The sequence below is a fragment of the Rutilus rutilus genome (genome assembly GCF_951802725.1).
Source record: "Rutilus rutilus genome assembly, chromosome: 13".
NCBI classification, from domain to species: Eukaryota; Metazoa; Chordata; class Actinopteri; order Cypriniformes; family Leuciscidae; genus Rutilus; species Rutilus rutilus.
Window position 1 is genome coordinate 34,391,974 of NC_140218.1, and position 19,665 is coordinate 34,411,638.

The window sequence follows — 19,665 nt, forward strand, 5'->3', positions numbered from 1 at the left end:
GTCAGCAAACTTAAATTAGAACAGGTTTAGAGATAAGACAGGGAAAGTTCAAAATTGAATGCTAGCATGCGTACTGATTAATTGTGTCACATACCCTCATTATGTGCTTCAGTCTGTGACTACCAAAAAGCAGCTAATTTATGTGATTTATATGCTGAAGTCTAATCAAATAATAGTCAGAAATAGATTGTGGATAATGGTTCTGATTCGTTCGTCACACAGGAAAAGGAAGTTAATATGCAATGAATTTCTTGAATGTATTTCACCACAAAAATGAAACCTCAAGGCTTGGCTGGGTAGCAGCCTCATTTAGTGGATGTCAAAACCACAAAACACTTCTGCAAACACTTCTGTTTCTGTATTAAGTAACAATATGTATGGTGTCAGAAATTCACTAAAATATAGGGTAATGTCCACTTCAGAGGACAAAAGTCTATTCCTGGGTCCCAGGAGTATATGAAAAATTATGTCAAATTACAGACCTCTGATATACACATAAGTACACTAGTATATATACAATAATAACACCAGAGAGATTTCAAGTGGACACAGACTATCACAGTATTTTGATGTTGTGATTCATCTCTGTGGAAACAATTCTGCAACTGCATCTGAACGAACCGATTCACTCCAGATGAATCGCAGTTCTCAACACTAGACAGCGAGATCAAAGTGACTCGGTTCTCAGGTGCAGTTAATTACGGTCATTACCATTATATAGGAGAATAGTGAAGCACGCGTACACGAAGGAAAGAATAATAGCCTTTATCATTGTGGAAGTATAATATTTTTATTCAAGCAGCGTTTTAAACACTTGTTGAAGTTGACATTAGCAGGTTTTGTAAGAGGTGGAGATGATGGAGTTGTCTTTATATGACACGAGCACGGGTCAGATGTGTTCATATGATCAGATGTCTCTGGGTGAGATGCTCCAGATCCAGGATCATGCAGTGAGTGAAGAGCAGGCCTGGGCCCTGTGCTTCCAGCTGAGCTCCGTCCTCTCTCAGGAGCCCCGGCAGCAGGGCTCGATGAGGCGGACTCTGGTGCCAGCCGAGGCCGCAGGAGGAGTGCTGTTCTCCCGCGACGGCAGCGTCTGTCTGCGGCCCAGCGCTGGTGGTGCTGGTGAGAATACCCTTACTGTATAGTAACTGTCAGTTAGATTTAACATTTCAGTAACTTGTGTTTTGACATTTATAGGCCTATTTATAGAAATGTAATTTCTACTAAAAGTAATCAGAATACAATATCTAAAATGAGTAAGAGATAGATTTAGTAAGTAATGTAATTTGTAATCCATAACAGACTACGTTAGAGTCTGCCTAATCTGCCCAGCATTGATATCTTTGTAAAAGCAATTACATTAATTGTTTCATGGATGGGTCTTTCTTTATATTCTTTACAGTGATCTAATTCAAAAGTTACAAGATATACATGGAATTACAAGAAATTGAAATTAAAATAATTTGGGGATTTATGGGTGGTTTTCATTTTCGAAATCAATTAATAATCCCATCTTGAAACACTTTGTCTTGTCTTTAAAGCACTGTTTAAATAATGTTCATTCCGGTGCAGTTTCTTGCCCCATAGAATTTCAGTTTATGAGTTAAAAAGATTTTAATAGCATATTTGTAAATGCTTAATTCTTTTTTTTTTAGAAATAAACTGCACTGTTGTAAGTGAAGCAGGCAAAACTGTCAATGCAGTAAAACACCCTTTTTAACATCTCTGTCTGTAGGTAATTCATTTGTGATCGAGACAGAGGAACAGGTAGGCGAAGAGTTTATCTTCAGCTTGGTGCATAATAATAAATAAATAAAGTCATTAATTCAAGCATGTGCCATTAAGATTTGTCACTGTCTTTATAGGCCGTTGAGTTTGTGGGCCGTCTTGTGTACTTGAGTCTGGACTGGGGTCTGGAGACACAGGTGGAGCGGGAATTGAGTGAGACCTTGGAGATCCTGTTGTGTCAGATGACCAAAGTGAACCTCAGCATCAGCGCCGATCGCTCCTGCCGACCCGTCCGCACCATCTCTGATGTCATCCAGGTGCTGACGTCCTCAGAATCTTCCGTCTACTGCGCTCACTGGATGGGGACCAGTCACAGAAGCCGAATATGCTGTTGGTCTGAATGTGTGAAAGCGTGAGGATGTGGCCTGATCTTCCTGGCTTCTGTGTGCCGGTTGTGTTTCTGACAGGTTTGTAAGGAGCGCCTGTACGATCCCAGCCAGGCCGTCAAGCATTACAAGAGCGTGTGTTCCAGTCTGTTCTCGCACACCGTTGAGCTGTGCCAGTATCTGCAGATCGTCCAACAGTCCCGCGAGGTGAGAGTGTGATCAATATAGTTAGCCTACAGCTCTCTGTGCAGTGTTATGGTAGTAAAATGGATCATGAACTCTGGAGGGTTTTTGCGTTTTTAGAAGTGACTCATTTCTTGACCCAATTTTATATGGAAAAACACTCAGAGTCTGCAGAAACTGTTTGAATCGGAGACCCAGCTGGTTGCACGAGTGACCACTCACTGGGTAAGTAATGGGCTTTCAGAAAAAAAAAAAAAATCAACTTCACATTTACTATATTTTACTTGTATTCCTGGGTGAGCCCAGGACATGAACCATTTGTTCCCAAGAATTAAGTATTTGTTCCCTCGTTTTAGTAAATCGTCGTGAATTTATCAAGTCATTTGTGAAAATGAAGCTTTTCTTTTATTGTTTATATGTCTATGTGGTGTTTGTAAATTCATAAGTCAACAGCATTGCTGAGTATTTTCTCTTTAAAGGAACACGCCGACTTTTTTGGGCTTTTAGCTTATTCACTGGGCGAGTTACTGCACGCACGGAGATGAAAAGGGTATGTGTGGACTTGTCTAACTGGGGGATACGGTGAATAAACTAAAGTCCCAAAAGTCAGCGTGTTCCTTTAAAACTGCAGTGAACCAAAGACAGTCTCAAAAACACGGTTTGAAATCGCTGGTGTTTCTGACGTCACAAACTGCCTTGTAACCAATCAGATCAACGTGTGATCGTCAACGAGTGGATCTCTGAGCTGAGTGAGTGAGTGGAGGTGGGGCTCATTTGCATATTCATAGAACCGCATATACTAAATGAGGCAAGGGTGTCGAGTTACATTCAAGATATTTTAAGGCATGAAGAAAAAGTAATTTTGGTGATCAAAGGTGAGTTTTAAGGGATAAAATTTACTACAGGGGGACTTTAAAACAAAGGAATGAAAAGAGACTTATGACAACAGGGCCGTGATTTAATGAAACAAGGGACAGAATTTTAGTGAAACGAGGGAACAAAGTAGTAAAATCTGCGGATGGATCAGTAATTCATGGCCACGATATACATATCCCCCCTCCCCCCCATGTCATCTGATGCATGTATTGTTCTTGTTCATGTATTAATGTATTGCTCTAACTTTATCCTGTCCAAATACAAGTAGTTTTTATTAAAATCAGCATGAATTACTGCAACAAACACTCACAACTGTGCTGTCTTTATTTTTATTTATTGCAATGCAAAAAAATCTTAATTGCCTTTTTCTACACAGACATATACGTGTGTGTGTGTGTATGTACTAAGTTTCTTGTCAGCTTTCATGTTCTAAGTCTCAGTTTCAGTGTTTCTTGTTTCCACACTGCAGATGTGCACATGGAAGGATCTAGTGGATGAGTTGAGCAGAGGTGTAGTGTTGCGGCCGTTAGCGGAGACTTTAACTAAATGCCCACAGCCTGCTGAGACCCCTCCATTCAACCAGCTTCTGCGGGACATCCAGTGCAGACGATACACACTACGGAAAGTTCAGGTTTGTGTTCAGTCTGTCTTTGTTCATTTTCGAATGTTTCTTTTGTGCACTTTTGTCAATATTCTGCTTTAATGACTTGAAATAATAACCTAGTTCTGGCATGAAACTCTAGATGGTGCAGGCTGATTAGTCTTTGACTCATTTGGTAGCGATCACATCATCATCTACATGGCACAGCTGATTGGTTGCTGTTGCATCGGCGTCCAATGAGCTGCGGCTCAACATTCAAATAAATACCGGGGTGTTGCTGGTAGCAGCATGTCTTAAGCCCTATTCGAACGGGACTAGTTTAACATGGAGAGGTTGGGTAAAGTAATAATTACCAGAGCTTCTCTGTGGTTTTAGTCCCGTCCGAATGTGTATCTCAGTGATCATCACGGACAATGTCAGTAAAGATTACGGCGACTTTTACCTTCAGTAAAAAGGTCTGGAAAGATTACCTCCGGTAATACTAATCCCGTGCGAATAGACCCGCTGTAAATATGTACGTAAATATTTCCTGTTTAAAAGTAGTTTTCTGCGTTTTTTCAAGTATGGAGGCGCTTGAAAAAGCATGCGTTCTAGACGCTGGGACGAGTCTGTGGCAAAACTCAAGTGTTTCACACACACCATTCAGATCAGAAAGAAGATTGAAAGCTCTTGTTAGAGGCACGGAACATCTTTTAGTGTTAGTGTAAGTGCCTATTACCAGCACAATCCAATCTGAAGTTAAAACATCGTTCGACTGGACATAACTGTTTTATATATATATAAATATAGATTGTGTTTGAGCACGTGATAATCAGGAAGCAACGTAATACGCACGATGACAGGAGGGTTACGATGATGCGCAAATCGAGTTACTCTCCCACTTCTGCTAGTTTTACTGAGATATCTTATCCCGTGCGAATTGGCCATTAATATTACAGACGTCCTGTGGTAAAATTACATTACTACTTTACATGCTCACAGCAATGTCTGTGAATGTATTGGCAGTAGCAAGTCTCGGTTCTTGCTCTGCAGCCGTAGTAGATCTATTCCGCCAAGACCAAATACATTAAGATTGCCACATCCATTACCATTACCATGCCAATCTCTATTACCATACCAATCTCCCGAGAGTTGTCATGACAGAACTTTTGTTGGATGTCTTGCCTAAATGTGCATCCTTGCATTCATAGGATGTGGGAGAAGGCCAGAGAAAGCCAGACACTCACCAGACTCTTCTAGAATTCATCCGCTTGCGGCCAAAATTACGACCGGTGAGAAGAATTAATTTCATAACCGATGTTCATTGCATATGCAGATTTAGATCTAAAAGTTTATTTTTCTTCTCTGTAACATTTAGATATTAAAATCGAATAAAGCAGCCACAATAAAAGGAACCAGCTAGGTTAGCTGATTACCTTAAGTCTATGTCACTCTCAGATCGTACAGCCGTTAACACTTTCTGTGATGAGACATGTTTTCCTGTTTGTTCATGCAACATTTGGCATGAAGCCTATTAGCATCAAGCCAAGTTCTAACAAAACTTAAAGGGGACCGATTATGCCCCTTTTTCACAAGATGTAACATCTGTCTCTGGTGTCCCCAGAATGTGTTTGTGAAGTTACAGCTCAAAATACCCCACAGATAATTTCTAGTAGCTTGTCAAATTTGCCACTATTTGGGTATGAGCAAAATCACGCCGTTATCGTTTGTGTCCCTTTAAATGCAAGTGAGCTAATGCTAAGATAATGCTGGACCCTGCGCCTCCGACGCAATCTTGATCCGCCCGGAAGGAAGAGGGCAGGTTTAAGTCTCACTGCGGCTGGACCACCCTTCATAAAGTGTTGAGTGTTCCTCAGGGTGTTCCCCTGTTCAGTTCCGGCTGTTGGCCTAAATGTTTCAATTGCAAACTATGGGCCCATTCAAGTTCACGCACCCATGCATTTGGTGAAATGGTGAAAAAAATAAAACACAAATTCTTGCAAAAAGAAGACCTTTTCCTCCTCCAAACTCTATGGGCGTCAGCTCCCTGCCCAGATGCAGCGAACTGTCTCCTGAAATGATTCAGCCCCTAGCCACCCGTGCTGAGGCGTGGAAAGCCATCACCGGTGTGTCAAAATGAGTACTGGACTACTCACTCCAATTCGCTCACAGACTGCCCTGCTTCGCGGGCATAGTCAATTATTCTGTAAGGAGCAATGTGGCTTACGTCCTCCGCGCCAAAGTAATGAGCTTACTAGCAAGGGAGCTGTGGAAACAGTTCCCCCGCCCCACAGCGAGTCAGGCTTCTTCAGCCGCTACTTCCTTGTTCCCAAGAAGGATGGTGGCCTCAGGCCCATCCTAGACCTCAGACATCTGAACCGTGCCCTCACGAGATGGCCGGTCAAGATGCTAACTTTGAAACAAATCCTCTCAAGTACACCCAGGGGATTGGATTTTCTCAGTGCATCTGAAAGATGCACATTTTAATATCCAGATACCCGCCCCCCCATCACAGACCATTCTTGAGGTTCGCGTTTGAAGGGGTGGCCTACCAGTATACGGTCCTTCCGTTCGGACTATCCCTGGCTCCACGCACTTTTACGAAATGCATGGATGCAGCACTTTCCCCCCTGAGACAAAAGGGATGCGCATCCTGAATTACCTTGACGACTCGGCCAAGATGAGCCAGTCGGGGGAAGAATTAATTTCTCACAGATCTGTGCTCCTCAGCCATTTGAACTGCCTAGGACTCAGACTCAATTAATCCAAGAGCTCACAGTCTCCCAGCCAGAAAATCTCTTTCCTGGGAGCGGTTCTAGACGTCTAATCCCACGAGCGCACTCATACGGCTCATTGGCTCGCCATTTCATTCAGAGCAGGGGCCCTTTCCCCTCTCAGAACTTTAGCGAGGAAGGACCCCTGGCCCCTTGGAAGGACCCCAATCGTTATCAGACTGGAGTAAGCATTGGGTTGGTCTCGAAGGAAGGTGGTCACCATGGATGCTTCCAACATAGGTTGGGGAGCTCTGTGCGAGGATAGAATGACTTTTGGCTCCTGGTCGAGCACAGAAAAGGGGCTGCAAAAATTGTCAGTTCTGGCCCTCAAAACCTTCCTACCAGACCTAATAGGACACCACGTCTTAGTCCGGTCGTACAACATAGCGGTAGTGTCCTATATAAACCACCAAGGTGGACTCAGGTCGCAGCCTCTGTACAGACTAGCCTGACGCCTTCTATTATGGGCACAACACAGCCTCTGAGAGCGCTGCATGTGCCAGGCAGACTGAACCAGGGAGCAGACTTGCTGTCCTGGGACAATGTGTTCAAACAATCTGGAGCATCTTCGGCAAGGCAGAGGTCGACCTCTTCGCCTCCAAAGGCAACTCTCACTGCCCAATATTCTTTACAAAGAACATGGATGTGCTGGCCCACGAATGGCCCAGCCTCCCCCTTTATGCCTTTCCCCCAGTCACGCTGCTCTCTCAGGTCATCAAATGAATCGGGGAAGACAGGCATGCCACCCTTCTGGTGGTCCCTCTCTGGCAGCAGCCCCATGGCCAATTCCCCTGAGGAAAGACCTCCTTTCCCAGGCGAACGGGACAATCTGGCATCCCCGACCCAAGATGTGGGCACTCCACGTGTGGGCCCTCAACGGGAACTTAAGGACCTCCCAGTGAGAGTCCTGAATACTATCTCAGAGGCTAGAGCTTTGTCCACGAGATGTCTCTATGCTCTTAAGTGGTCTGTTTTCTCTGAATGGTTCAGTCCGGAACCAGGACCCTTTTTCATGCGAAATACCTCTGGTACTTTTCTTCTTACAAGAGCTAATGGTCGTGGGTCGGACCCCCTCCACTCTCAAAGTCTATGTGGCGGCCATAGCAGCACAGCACTTTCCCGTGGCCGGCTAATCTCTGGGTAGAAGTGAACTGGTCGTCCGCTTCCTAAAAGGGGCAAGGAGGCTCAACCCGCCTCGTCCTCTTACATACCCTCTTGGGATCTATCTACGGCCCTTAGGGCCTCAAAGGCCCCACATTCGAGCCGCTACAGTCAGCCGAGCTCCGGCCACTTTCACTTAAGACCTCTCAATGGCTAGCATTAGCATTGGTCAAGTGAGTGGGTGACCTGCAAGCGCTCCCCGTCAGTGCTTCCTGCCTCGAGTTTCGGGCCTAACTGCCCCAAAGTTGTTCTCAAGCCAAGTTATCACTATGTGCCCAAAGTGCTATCTAGTCCGTTCAGAGCACAAGTTATTATGCTGTCCACTCTTCCTGATTCGGAAGACGGGTGTCAACTTCACTTACTCTGCCCTGTCCGGGCCTTGAAAGTATATATACAGCAATTTGTCCATTTCAGACAGTCAGAGCTCTTTGTATGCTTCGTTGGCTACACCAAAGGGCTTCCGGTCACGAAGCAGAAACGATCCCGCTGGATAGTGGACGTTATCGCGTTGGCTTATGCTTCGGTGGGCCTTCAATGCCCCATCGGCATCAGAGCACACTCCACGAGAGGTGTGGCCTCTTCCTGGGCGTGGTCCAGTGGTGTCTATTGGCGACATCCTCGCTGTCCACCTTCACCAGATATTACAACTTAGAGGTCCCTGCGCTGCAGGCACAAATATTCTGTATAGTTGGAGTTGACCTCAGAGGGAGCTCAACCCACTATTACTTCTCCGGAGGCTCCGACCACAGTCCAAGCCCCTCTTTTGTTGGGCATAACTTGCCCTTCCCTAGCCCTACCACCTAGGGACCCTTACTCAAGCATCCCAGGCTAGGACCACATAACATGTTGTTCTGCTTGCATAGCACGGCGTGATTGGATTGGTACCCCTTAGCTTATAGCAAAGACACAATGAGTAAACGTTTCGAAAGGGAACGTCTCGGTTATTTGCGTAACCTCTGTTCCCTGAGATAACGGGAATGAGTATTTCTTAGACGGCCGTGCTATGTCACTACACAACTGCCGTTCGTCTTTTCAATCGAATTAAATTTGATTCCTATGGCAAATATGAGCTGCTTTTATAGGCAGATACCCAGCCCCTTTCGGCAGGCTCTTTGCTCTCTCGGCAGGATGCACTGCGATTGGCTTGCGCAGACACGCTGCTTCGGCATAGGTTCATGCAGTTCCCACTGACCAGCCAATGGGCAAGCTCAGATCACTGTACTGTTATGGCGGTGCAGTGGCACTGCTTTTTTTATTTTTTTTATTAAAGGCTTCAAAATTCTGAGAAAATTAGTTTCCCCATAGTGTCTAGCAAAGATGCAATACTTGTTCCCGTTATCTCAGTTAACCGAGGATGCGCAAGTTAAAGTCCTAAAGTTTCATCAACCTATAAAAATTTGCATCTCCAAAACAGTTTTGGCCGTTTTAATCCCTTCCCATCCAACCATCTGTCATACAAATAGACTTTTCACCTATCTAATCCATTCCTTGTTAATTGCAGTTTGAATTTATGATTGGAAGTTTACTTTTGCAACATCAGATTTCTCAGCTGACAGGTTTTGCTTTCCTATTGATTTCTTCTTCCTCAGGCCTCAGAGCGTAAGATGGGGCTGAAGCCCAAAGAGCAGAGCAGTCTACATGAGCTACTTATGGAGGAGATTCGCTCTATGAACCACTGGAAACGCCTGGCACACAACAGGGAGACAACCTACCAATGTACACAACTCTGGGCTTTCAGTTTTTTGTAACTCCTGAATTTGTGAACCACTGACAGTTTTGATTCCTTAAGCAGCAGATTGCTCAACCATTAATAAAGAGCCTGAAGATGCCTCTTTTCTGAAGTCAACTTCACACGGGATACCTTTGTATGTAAGTTTTTGCACGTTCTGAGTCCTCGCATGGAATTTTGTAACTATTACGTTTTGATGACTTGGTTAATTTGTATAATTTTGTACAATCTCATTTGAACTTTCATACGATCTGCTCATGCACCAGTGATGGGTATGGTTAGGGGTGGGGTTAGAGGAGGATCTTTGTGTTTTTTTTTGTTTTTGTTTTTGTTTTACGATTCAAATTGTATGAATTCATAGGAAATTGCCACCTCGTAATGTATTTGTTTTCCTGTGAGATCAGGTTGGTCCTCTTCATATTTCAAGCAGCACTTACACAAATGCAAACTTGCAACAGATATCTTTGCAGTTTTATAGTTTTGTAAAATGTATTCCCTAACTGTGCAGGAAACTCTTGGTTCAGGAAATCTTGTGCAAGACAGCAGTGTTACAGGTGAGATCTTGATTTTTGCAGCAATAGGTGAAACCAGAGATTTTATTTGATCAAATAAATGTAAATGACTTATGGCGCTTTTCCACTACACAGTACCAGCTCGGCTCGGCTCGACTCGACTCGGCTCTGTTTGGTTTTCCACTGTGTAAAAGTTGTACCTGTACCTGCTTCCAGGTACTTTTTTTCGTACCACCTCCGGCGAGGTTCTAAGCGGGCTGAGGCGAGCTGAGGCGATACTAAAATGTGACGTGAAATCATGGCAGACTGCTGATTGGTCAGAGAGAATCGTCACTATTCACCGCGTCATCATTGCACACGCCAGACACAGTATCCTGAATAAAAAACAGCAAAAACAAAAACAAAAACATCCAAAAACAGCATGCACTCGATTTCCTCCATTGTCCTGTGTGTGTAGGTAGCGGGTGTTTCTCGCGCGTCTCGCGTAAAAGATTAAGTCACGGCAGTTTCCTGCGGCGTCGCTATGACGACCAAGTACTATTGTGGAGGTACTATCTGCAATGGAAAACGGAGCGAAAAGCGAGCCGAGCCGAGCTGAGTCGAGGCGAGCCGAGTCGAGTCGAGCTGGTACTGGTAATGGAAAAGCGCCATTTTATATATATATATATTGTTTTTTTTGTTGTTGTTTTTTTAGATGAAATATGATCTGGACATAAATGTTTTCATAAGATTTACCAAAATTAAAATTTGATTTTTCTTAAATGTGGTTAACATGTCATCCAATCCCCCTAGACATCGGAATCTGCACAGGAAAACGCCGGACCAGATCTTTTGCTTGCAACAGGGATCTCTTCAAAGGGGTGCGTCACCTTATGATCAAGGAAACAACACTTGAAACATTTACTCTGTGGACATTAAGTTACATGAAATGAAGACTGCAGGTCTTGTCTGTCTTTTTGCACTTTTTATATCAACAAAATCTCTCTAAGTATAACTTTTTTCCAGGTTCTCATTGTAATTCTTATACTGTTGCTGGGGTGTAAAGTACTGAGAAATTGTACTTTAGTTTAAGTACAGATAATATGGCAAAACTTTTATGAAATTAAAAGCACCTACCCAAAAAGTACTTGAAAGTAAAAAAGTATCCACGTTTAATTTTACTAAGGTATTTGCAAGTTCAAAAATGAACTTTTCTAAGGTTTCTTAAATTTACTTTAAAAACAAGAGGCATTAGCAATTTTCATTTTAGTGTTTTTGATGCAAAAGGCTTTTTCTCATTGTTCTGACAGTGTAAAACTTTAAGACACAGATTCTAAGTTCTACTTTTATTGTTCTGTGTCTGAAAGGGATTGTTAAACCAAAAATGAAAATTGTCACAAGATAAAAAATAAAATAAAAATATTGTATTTCTTTTAAATAATCGAGGGATTTAATTCAAATGACATATGTACTTTGTACTTCTAAGTTTACATGAAATTGTAATGAGTAAAAAAAACATTTACACCTTTTTTTTTTTTAATGTTGATGAGTACAAGTATTTGTTTTTAACAGAACTCGGGTACAGATTCCCCCCCAAAATACTGAGTACTTTACTTTCTATACATTTCCCCCCAAGGTTAAGAGCAGTAACAAGGGGTCTGTTCTCACAACGATCGTTGATGTCATGAAAATGCATAGTTCTGAAGAAAAAGGAGATCTGGATGATATGTTGTGTGAGAGATACCGGGACTGGCGGGTGAGAATTCCTGATTCAGGATCTAAAAATGTTGTTCAGACTGCAGGCAAATCAGAATTTTTTTATTTTTTTTTCTCAAATCAGATCTTTTCAGGCAGACTGTCTGCACTATTCAAATGATATTTGTGCGTCCACTGTCCAGACATAACCACAGGTTGGGTTGGTTTGGTAACGGCGTAGACGTGACCATGTTTGTGACGACGAGGCTTTCAAAACGGATGTGGGAAAAATGGAGGTGCATCATCTTGCTCTCCAAATTAGCGCCCTGTCGAGTCGTGACGCAGAACTCTTCCATCACACAGGAAAACTCAGTGAAGGAGACTGGTATACAGTTGCAATCGAAATTATTCAACCCCCAATGCAAATTAGGTTTATTGGCAAAATTTACAGACTTTCAGCTGTTTGCAATGAACAAATCAAACAAAAGTTATTGAAATAGCTCAACACAACAAATGTGTCAAGTGGTTTCCCCAAATTCAACAGAAAATGCAACTTTTAATGACTTCTGCAGTCTCAAAATTATTCAACCCCTTCATGGCAAGCATCTTTAGTACTTATGACACCCTTTTGCTGTTCAGACCTGCTGAAAACGAGATGTATAACCAGACACCAGCTTCTGGCAGCGTTTCTGAGGTATCTTAGCCCATTCCTCATGAGCAATGGCCTCCAGTTAAGCTATATTCTTGGGTTTGTATGCTGCAACCGCTGCCTTGAACCCCATATAAAATCTCTGGTGGGATTTGAAGTCAGGGGACTGTGATGGCCACTGTAGACTCTTCCAGGACGACTTCTGCAACCAAACCTTGGTGGAATTTGAGGTATGCTTGGGATCATTGTCCTGTTGGAAGGTCCAAGCTTCAGATTCCTCACTGACGGCATGACGTTTTCTCCTAGGATTCCCTGATACATCAATAAAACCACCTTGCCTTACACACACTGCAGGTTTCCAGTGCCAGAGGATGTAAAGCAGCCGCAGAGCATCACTGAGCCCCACCATGCCTAACTGTAGACAGTGTTCTTACCAGCACATGCTTCAAATCTTCTTCCTCCGGACATACCGCTGATCCACAGGGCCGAAAAGTTAAAGTTTTGTTTCATCGCTCCACAGAACAGAATCCCAAAACTTCTGTGTCTTATTTATATGATTTTGAGCAAATTGGAGCTGACTTTTCTTGTGCTTTTGGGTCAGTAGTGGTGTTTGTCTTGGAGAACGTGCCTTACTGTGCAGCTGAAACCTCAGAGCCTGTTGCCACCAAGTCTTGCTGCAGGTCTTTTGCAGTCACTCGAGGGTTTTTCTGAACCTGCCTTCTCAGAAATCTGGTTGTAGCCGTTGATGGCTTCCTTTTTCTGCCCCATCGAGGTAGTGTAACCACTGTTCCTTTACCTTGAACTTGCAAACTATGCTTCCAACGGTGTCTCTAGGAACATTTAGTGCCTTCGCTATCTTTTTGTGTCCTGTTCCTTGTTTGTGAAGGGCGATGATATATTCTCTTAACTTTCTGGACCATTCTTTTGACTCAGCCATATTTCTAGCTGGCAGTCAAACATTACATGACAAACCTAGCCAGTTCAGATATTTCATGTGTTCTAGCTCAAGCACACCTGGTGCAACTAATGAAGCCCTTGATTAGTTGCATCAGGTGTGCTTGAGACAACACCTTTTTTTGTGAGGGATTCTATTCAGGGGGTTGAATACTTTTGAAACAGCAGAAGTCATTTGGACCCGAGCACCAGTGGTGTGAGGACCCAATTGGAATTGTTCCGTTTATTAAAAGTTGCATTTTCAGTTAAATTTGGGGAAACCACTTGAAACCTTTTGTTGTTGAGCTATTTCAATTACTTTTGTTTGATTTGTTCATTGCAAACAGCTGAACGTCTGTAAATTTTGCCAATAAACCTGATTTGCAATGGAGGTTGAATAATTTCGATTACAACTGTATATTGTGATGTTCTGTGCTGTTAGTCACGGCCGAAATCTTCTGACATACCGTTGAATACAGTATGAATACTTCCGGCATTTCCGTCACCGGTTTTGACGTTATTGTTGCGCGTCGCATTAAGAGTCATGATTTAAGCAGCCAGACTGAGGTGCATCTGTAAAAATCGGATTGGAATCAGACCTCCAAATGTGGTTTGAATCAATTTAGAAAAAAATGTATTTAAAAAATTGTTGTGTTTTGCTGCCCAGACTTTCAAAAACCCACCTGGATAAAATCTGGATATGTGAAAAATATATATTTTGTCAATCAAGATTTTTGCTGGCAGTCTGAACATGGCCTAAAATCTGTTTTTCTTAGGTTTGCTCATGCTGTGCAATGAGAAGTCTTTATTTCACGTGGCATAATATTTGTTCTCTGTGTCAGAGGTAAGATCATTAATTTCTCTGAATCTGCTCACGATGAAACTGGCTGTCTTGTGACTTCTGCTGTGTGTTCACAGGGTTGTGTGTCCTGGGTGTTGTATTGAGGTAAGCTGGGCTCTGATGTTTTGAATATTTGGATGCCATTAATGATGTCTGGCTGTTCATTTGCATGTGTTCTCTGTAACAGATGCGTCTGCCCTCCAAGCACTGTGTGAACCTTCCGCTGAGCTTCTTCAAGCAAATCGTAATGAAAGATGGTGAGCAAAGCCAGAGAAATTTCTGGAATGAGCGCTGGTCCTGGAATTCAGCCTGGTAAGTAGACAATATCTGTTGCACTAAGTACACAAAGTTTTTGCAAGATATCGTGAAAAAATTTGGTGTAGAAACAATTTACACTCAGAAATTGCTAGTAAATTTCACAAATGATTACAAAGAAACGGCAAGTGACCCATTCAATTAAACATTAGATTTTGAAGTAGAATGTTTTTTTGTTTGTTTTGGTCAAACTTACTCCAATAATCTTTTTGTTTAATTTTGTAGGGCTGTAAAGTCCGACATATATAATGCACATGCTACAAAAAATCTGTGATGAATAAATTACCACATTAGCACGCGTCTGACAGTTTTGTGCACGTGTGTGTGTGTGTGTGAGACAGCCATTTTGTATTGCAGTGCTCTGCTTCCACTACCTGCAGACAAAAAAAGTCCCACTTCTATTCAGTCTATAAAACCACACAAAGGTATGTGGCGGAGCCCAACTTGCCGGTGCATAGATATCCTTTACAGAACCTCCCTAAGTAGGCTGTAGCCATGCCCCTAGTGGAGTGAGCCCTTAAGCCCTCAGGTGGTCGAGAACCTCTGCATTTATATGCTAGAGAAATGGCATCTACAATCCAGTGGGACAGCCGCTGTCGTGAACAACAGCTTCCCTTTGTGAGGAGTAGCCCAAGACACAAACATCTGGTCATTCTTTCTGAAATCTGCTGTCTTCTCCACATGTACAGTACACACACCAAGCGCCCATACTCGACATAACACATTTAATCCCTGATCCCCCGGAGAAGAGAACTGAGGAGGGCGTAAAGCTGTAAGTTCTATAGTTGGACATCTATAAGCCGAGTCTACCACTTTAGGTACGAAAGCATGGTTGGGGTGAAAAGAAAGAAGACTGGCTGACAAACAGGGCTTTTAATTCACTCACACGCTTCGCTGTCACCAGAGCTACAAGTAGTGCCATCTAAAGAGAGAAACTTCAACCTTATGCCTTCCAACGGCTCATAAGGGTGTTGAGAAAGGGCCTCTAAAACCATAGACGTATCCCAAAAAGGGATATTTGCATATTTGTGGCTCCAAAAGAGACCTTTGAGCGCATTTCAGGCCCATGCACATTGGCCGAGGGTCCCTGTCCAAAATGGTTGCTCCACATGACGATGGATACGGGCTGGATGCAACCTACCTACACTTTGACTCATTCCCTTTGGTGGGGGTAATGACTCGACATAATGTGTGAATTGTAGCCTCAGTTTCCTGTTCTTATCTGACAGGAGTGGCACCGGTGTATCTTCTGCAGCTGTAGCCCGTCTGCCTCAAGGTTGGATGTGTTGAGCGTTTAGAGATGCTCTTCTGCTTCAAGGTTGGACGTGTTGAGCGTTCAGAAATGCTCTTCTGCCTCAAGGTTGGACATGTTGTTGGTTCAGAGATGCTCTTCTGCTTCAAGGTTGATCCTGTTGAGCGTTCAGAGATGCTCTTCTGCTTCAAGGTTGGGTGTGTTGAGCGTTCAGAGATGCTCTTCTGCTTCAAGGTTGGAAGTGTTGTGGGTTCAGAGATGCTCTTCTGCTTCAAGGTTGGAAGTGTTGTGGGTTCAGAGATGCTCTTCTGCTTCAAGGTTGGAAGTGTTGTGGGTTCAGAGATGCTCTTCTGCTTCAAGGTTGGGTGTGTTTAGCGTTCAGAGATGCTCTTCTGCTTCAAGGTTGGAAGTGTTGTGAGTTCAGAGATGCTCTTCTGCTTCAAGGTTGGGTGTGTTTAGCGTTCAGAGATGCTCTTCTGCTTCAAGGTTGGAAGTGTTGAACGTTCAGCAGAAATTCTGAAATGCTCAGACCAGCCCATCTGGCACCAACCATGCCCCGTTCAAAGTAATTTAAATCACCTTTCTTCATTCTGATGCTCAGTTTAAACTTCAGCAGATTGTCTTGACCATGTCTGTAGCATGCCTAAATGCATTGAGTTGCTGTGATTGGCTGAGTAGATATTTGCGTTAATGAGTAATTGAACAGGTGTAGCTGAAGTGGCCAGGTGAGTGTGTAAAAAAAAAAATTGTTCACACCGCCCACGCCTAAACATATTTAGCATAGGCTACAAACGTATGCATGTTGAACTCATAGACTGTAAAAAAAAAATAATAAAAAAAGGACTTTGTGACATCACCAGTAGGTTTCTGAAGAGCATTTAAGCCAAAAGTGGGCGGAGCCGGCCTTTGCCATCTTGGCAGTGCGTCACCGCACGTCATTCCTGTTTTTGCCCTTCGAAATATTATAATAGTTAAAAGACATAGCTAAAAGTGAGACTGTATCGTGATGCTGTATTCTGCTAGTTTAATTTATGCAGTAACTTATATATATATATGATTTTGGCCACCTCTCAAATGGGTCATTTGTGTATGCCTCTATATCTATAGACGTATCTATAGACATACCTGTATTTACATCCTGTTTTCGGTCGAAGTCCACAGTAGTCGATTGTCGAGTTCACGCGCATAGGTTTAGTACGTACGATCATGCGCCCGAACTCAACAATCGACTACTGTGGACTTCGACCGAAAACAGGAAGAAAATATAGATATGTGCGCTGGCTGAAATAACATCATTTTTATTCATATCTTTCACATCTACTGCAGTCAGTCAACACGCGGTGAATCTGAAGGAATCACTCACATGACCTGTGCACTTGTAATGACACATCAAGGATGTTAAGAGGCTAAAAGCAGTTTTGTCGTTGTTCTCTGTACTGACAGCACTCCAAATGTACAAAAAAATTTGCTCAATGTTAAAATTGACCGGAGTTCTCCTTTAATTATGCAGAAATTTAACGCTTAATATAATTTAAACGGATCAGTTATAAAAATATTCACCCCCTCAGTTTTCATGAAGGGCAAAATTAGCTATATAGACCAAAACCAATTTTTGTACCAGGCTGTAAACGTATTTTGTTCTGCTGTAAAGTTGGGCATTTTAACATGAGGGATATATGGAATTGACTCCCTTTTGCAGCCTCTCTCTAGAGGCCAGTCGCTGAATTGCAGTTTAAGTCACTTCCGTATTAGCTTCAAGAGAGAGACTGGAAGGTTTCTGCTTGGTTGAACTGCACTATTTATGGTTATTTTCAGAAATAACGTGTTTTTTTTTTTTTTTTTTTAAACTGGCCTGTGGAAAATACTGAATAAGATATGCATGTTCCTAAGATGTAAAACATATGAAAACAGTCTGATTCAAACGTTTATGAGCAGGTTTACACCCACCCCTTCCAATCCCCTTGAAATTTCATTCGGATCGATTGAGGTGTTTACATGAAGGCTTTTCAGTCTGATTGTTACATGTAAACATGGCTATTTTGGTCTTGTTCACAGCCAGAGGGGAAAAATCCTTTTCATCATTTGAGACTTGACATCTTATTTAAATGAAGATTTATTTCACATCAAGATACATTTCTTTTTTCCCCCTCAAAAACTTTTTTTATTTTTTTATTGAAGAACATAGATTTTAAGTCTTGAATAGAAAAATGAATGGTTAATTTGATATCAATGTTCTCAGTTTCTGTTAATAACGTTTAAAAACAAGAAGCTTTGTTATGATTCCAGTTTCGTTCTTTATTAATATGGCCATCGATATAGAAAGACTGGACATTTGACTACAATCTCTCAAATATATCCGATTTCATCACTTGCTTGATTATGCACAGATTGGTCCGACCTGGGTGTTTTCATTAATGCGTTTATCAGTTGTATGTGATCGATACTCTACTGTACTCTGTGTAATGTTTGTCTGCTCTCTGCCACAGGATTCCTCTGGTTCTCGTGTCGTGCGGGAAGGACTCGACATCTGTTCACGCTCGGGCTATGCGCGACTGGTACAGTCAGGACATCTGCGTGAGCTGCCAGAAGGATTTATCGAAGGCCTGTGACTCTGTTCTGTCCAGCTGTCCCATCAAAGACTCTCAGGAGATATGACCAACCCTCCCTTTTCATCACTTTAATCTGTTCCTTTATTTGTATATCAGCGGTGTTTGTTTTTTTGTTGTTGTTGGGTTGTTCATAGTGCGGCACCATGTTGGTTCGAAACGTTTTTTTTTGCACCATTTTGCTTTTTTTTTTTTTTGGTTTTACATTGTGAACAAAATTAAATAAATGTGCTGAATATTTTTACTAAAAAGTTTGTATGCATGTGGAGCGCAGTAGTGGTATAAAAGAAATTCAAACTAAATTAAATTTCATACTTTTTATTCCAGTGACCTTTTCTTTGTGTATAGTGTCTATAAGTTTGTCAAATTTTCCTCTAAGAAACACACTGATCAGCCACAACATTAAAACCACTGACAGGTGAAATGAATAACATTGACTATATCATTACGATGGCACCTGACAAGTGAACAGTCAGTTGTTGAATTTCAAGTGTTGGAAGCAGGTGAAAAGATGCCTTAACGAGAGCGACTTAAGGGCCGAATAGGGATGGGAGCTCGGGGAGCGAAGGCTAGCCGGTCTGGTCTGATCACACAGAAGAGCTGCTGTAGCTCAGATTTCTGAAAACCGTAATGATGCCCATGATAGGTGTCAGAACACAGAGTGCATCCCAGTTTGCGGTGTAGATGCAGACCAGTCAGGGTGCCCATGGTGACCTCTGCCCACCACCAAAAGAGTCTCCAATGGTCATGTGAGCATCAGAACTGGACCACGGTGCAATGGAAGAAGGTCGCCTGGTCTGATGGATCACGTTTTCTTTTTGATCATATGGATGCTTACCTGGGGAAGTGATGGCAGCAGGTGCACTATGGGAAGAAGGCAGGCTGGTGGAGGGAGTGTGAAACTCTGGTCAATGTTCTGCTGGGAATCCCTGGGTCCGGCCACTCATGTGGATGTAAATGCACTTACCTAGTGGCCTCTTTCAGCAGGATAATGCTAGGTAGCCTACAGATGCCTATATTACTAAAGGATAAACTAAATGACCATTTCCTGATTAATTAATGTCTGTTATTGTACTCATACAGCCATAAACTCCTAATTCAGCAATATATTATTCATAAATCTTAAAATGTCATTGACTACCTGTCTTTTATAAACGAAAAATGTGTTGTTTACATGAGGAAGTAGGCTAAGTATCATTAGTAATTAGCCTATAACCAGCATTTTTTTTTATATTTTTTTTATACAAAAACAGTTATATGAGTTATTTTAGTGGTCATTAACTTTATGATAATGGTTTTTGGAATCACACAAGAGCACAAAAACAAAGAAATATTGTAAATAAGCTCCAGCAACTTAAAGCATTGTTTTGTTTGCCTGCATAGAAAATACTGAGGCAGCATGAAATTAAAATTAATCTTTTCCTCCACCTTCAATGCTTGGACCCGTATAATAGTGCATTTTTAGT

The 19,665-nt window shown here is 42.4% G+C and overlaps 1 protein-coding gene across 2 annotated transcripts; it reads left to right on the forward strand.

Annotated features, from left to right (window-relative positions):
* Positions 1–641: 641 nt before the first annotated feature.
* LOC311302352 (protein spire homolog 2) lies at positions 642–18,529 on the forward strand. Of its 2 annotated transcripts, XM_084428166.1 has the most exons (16): positions 642–1,122; positions 1,736–1,767; positions 1,866–2,045; positions 2,196–2,321; positions 2,463–2,522; positions 3,643–3,804; positions 4,965–5,045; positions 9,278–9,404; positions 9,481–9,557; positions 9,926–9,971; positions 10,722–10,789; positions 11,545–11,664; positions 13,962–14,029; positions 14,104–14,131; positions 14,214–14,338; positions 18,080–18,529. In XM_084428166.1, the coding sequence occupies exons 1-16, from the start codon at positions 855–857 to the stop codon at positions 18,246–18,248; spliced, it is 1,737 nt and encodes a 578-aa protein (XP_084284292.1). In that variant the 5' UTR covers positions 642–854; the 3' UTR covers positions 18,249–18,529. The 2 variants fall into 2 exon arrangements, with proteins under 2 accessions (XP_084284292.1, XP_084284293.1); XM_084428167.1 differs by lacking the exon at positions 2,463–2,522.
* The last annotated feature ends 1,136 nt before the right edge of the window (positions 18,530–19,665 follow it).

Coding starts and splice junctions, on each gene's coding strand:
- LOC311302352 (XM_084428166.1), top strand. CDS start 855: ATGATGGAGTTGTCTTTATATGACACGAGCACGGGTCAGATGTGTTCA. Junction 2,322..2,462: donor TCGTCCAACAGTCCCGCGAG/GTGAGAGTGTGA, acceptor AAAAACACTCAG/AGTCTGCAGAAACTGTTTGA. Junction 5,046..9,277: donor TGCGGCCAAAATTACGACCG/GTGAGAAGAATT, acceptor CTTCTTCCTCAG/GCCTCAGAGCGTAAGATGGG.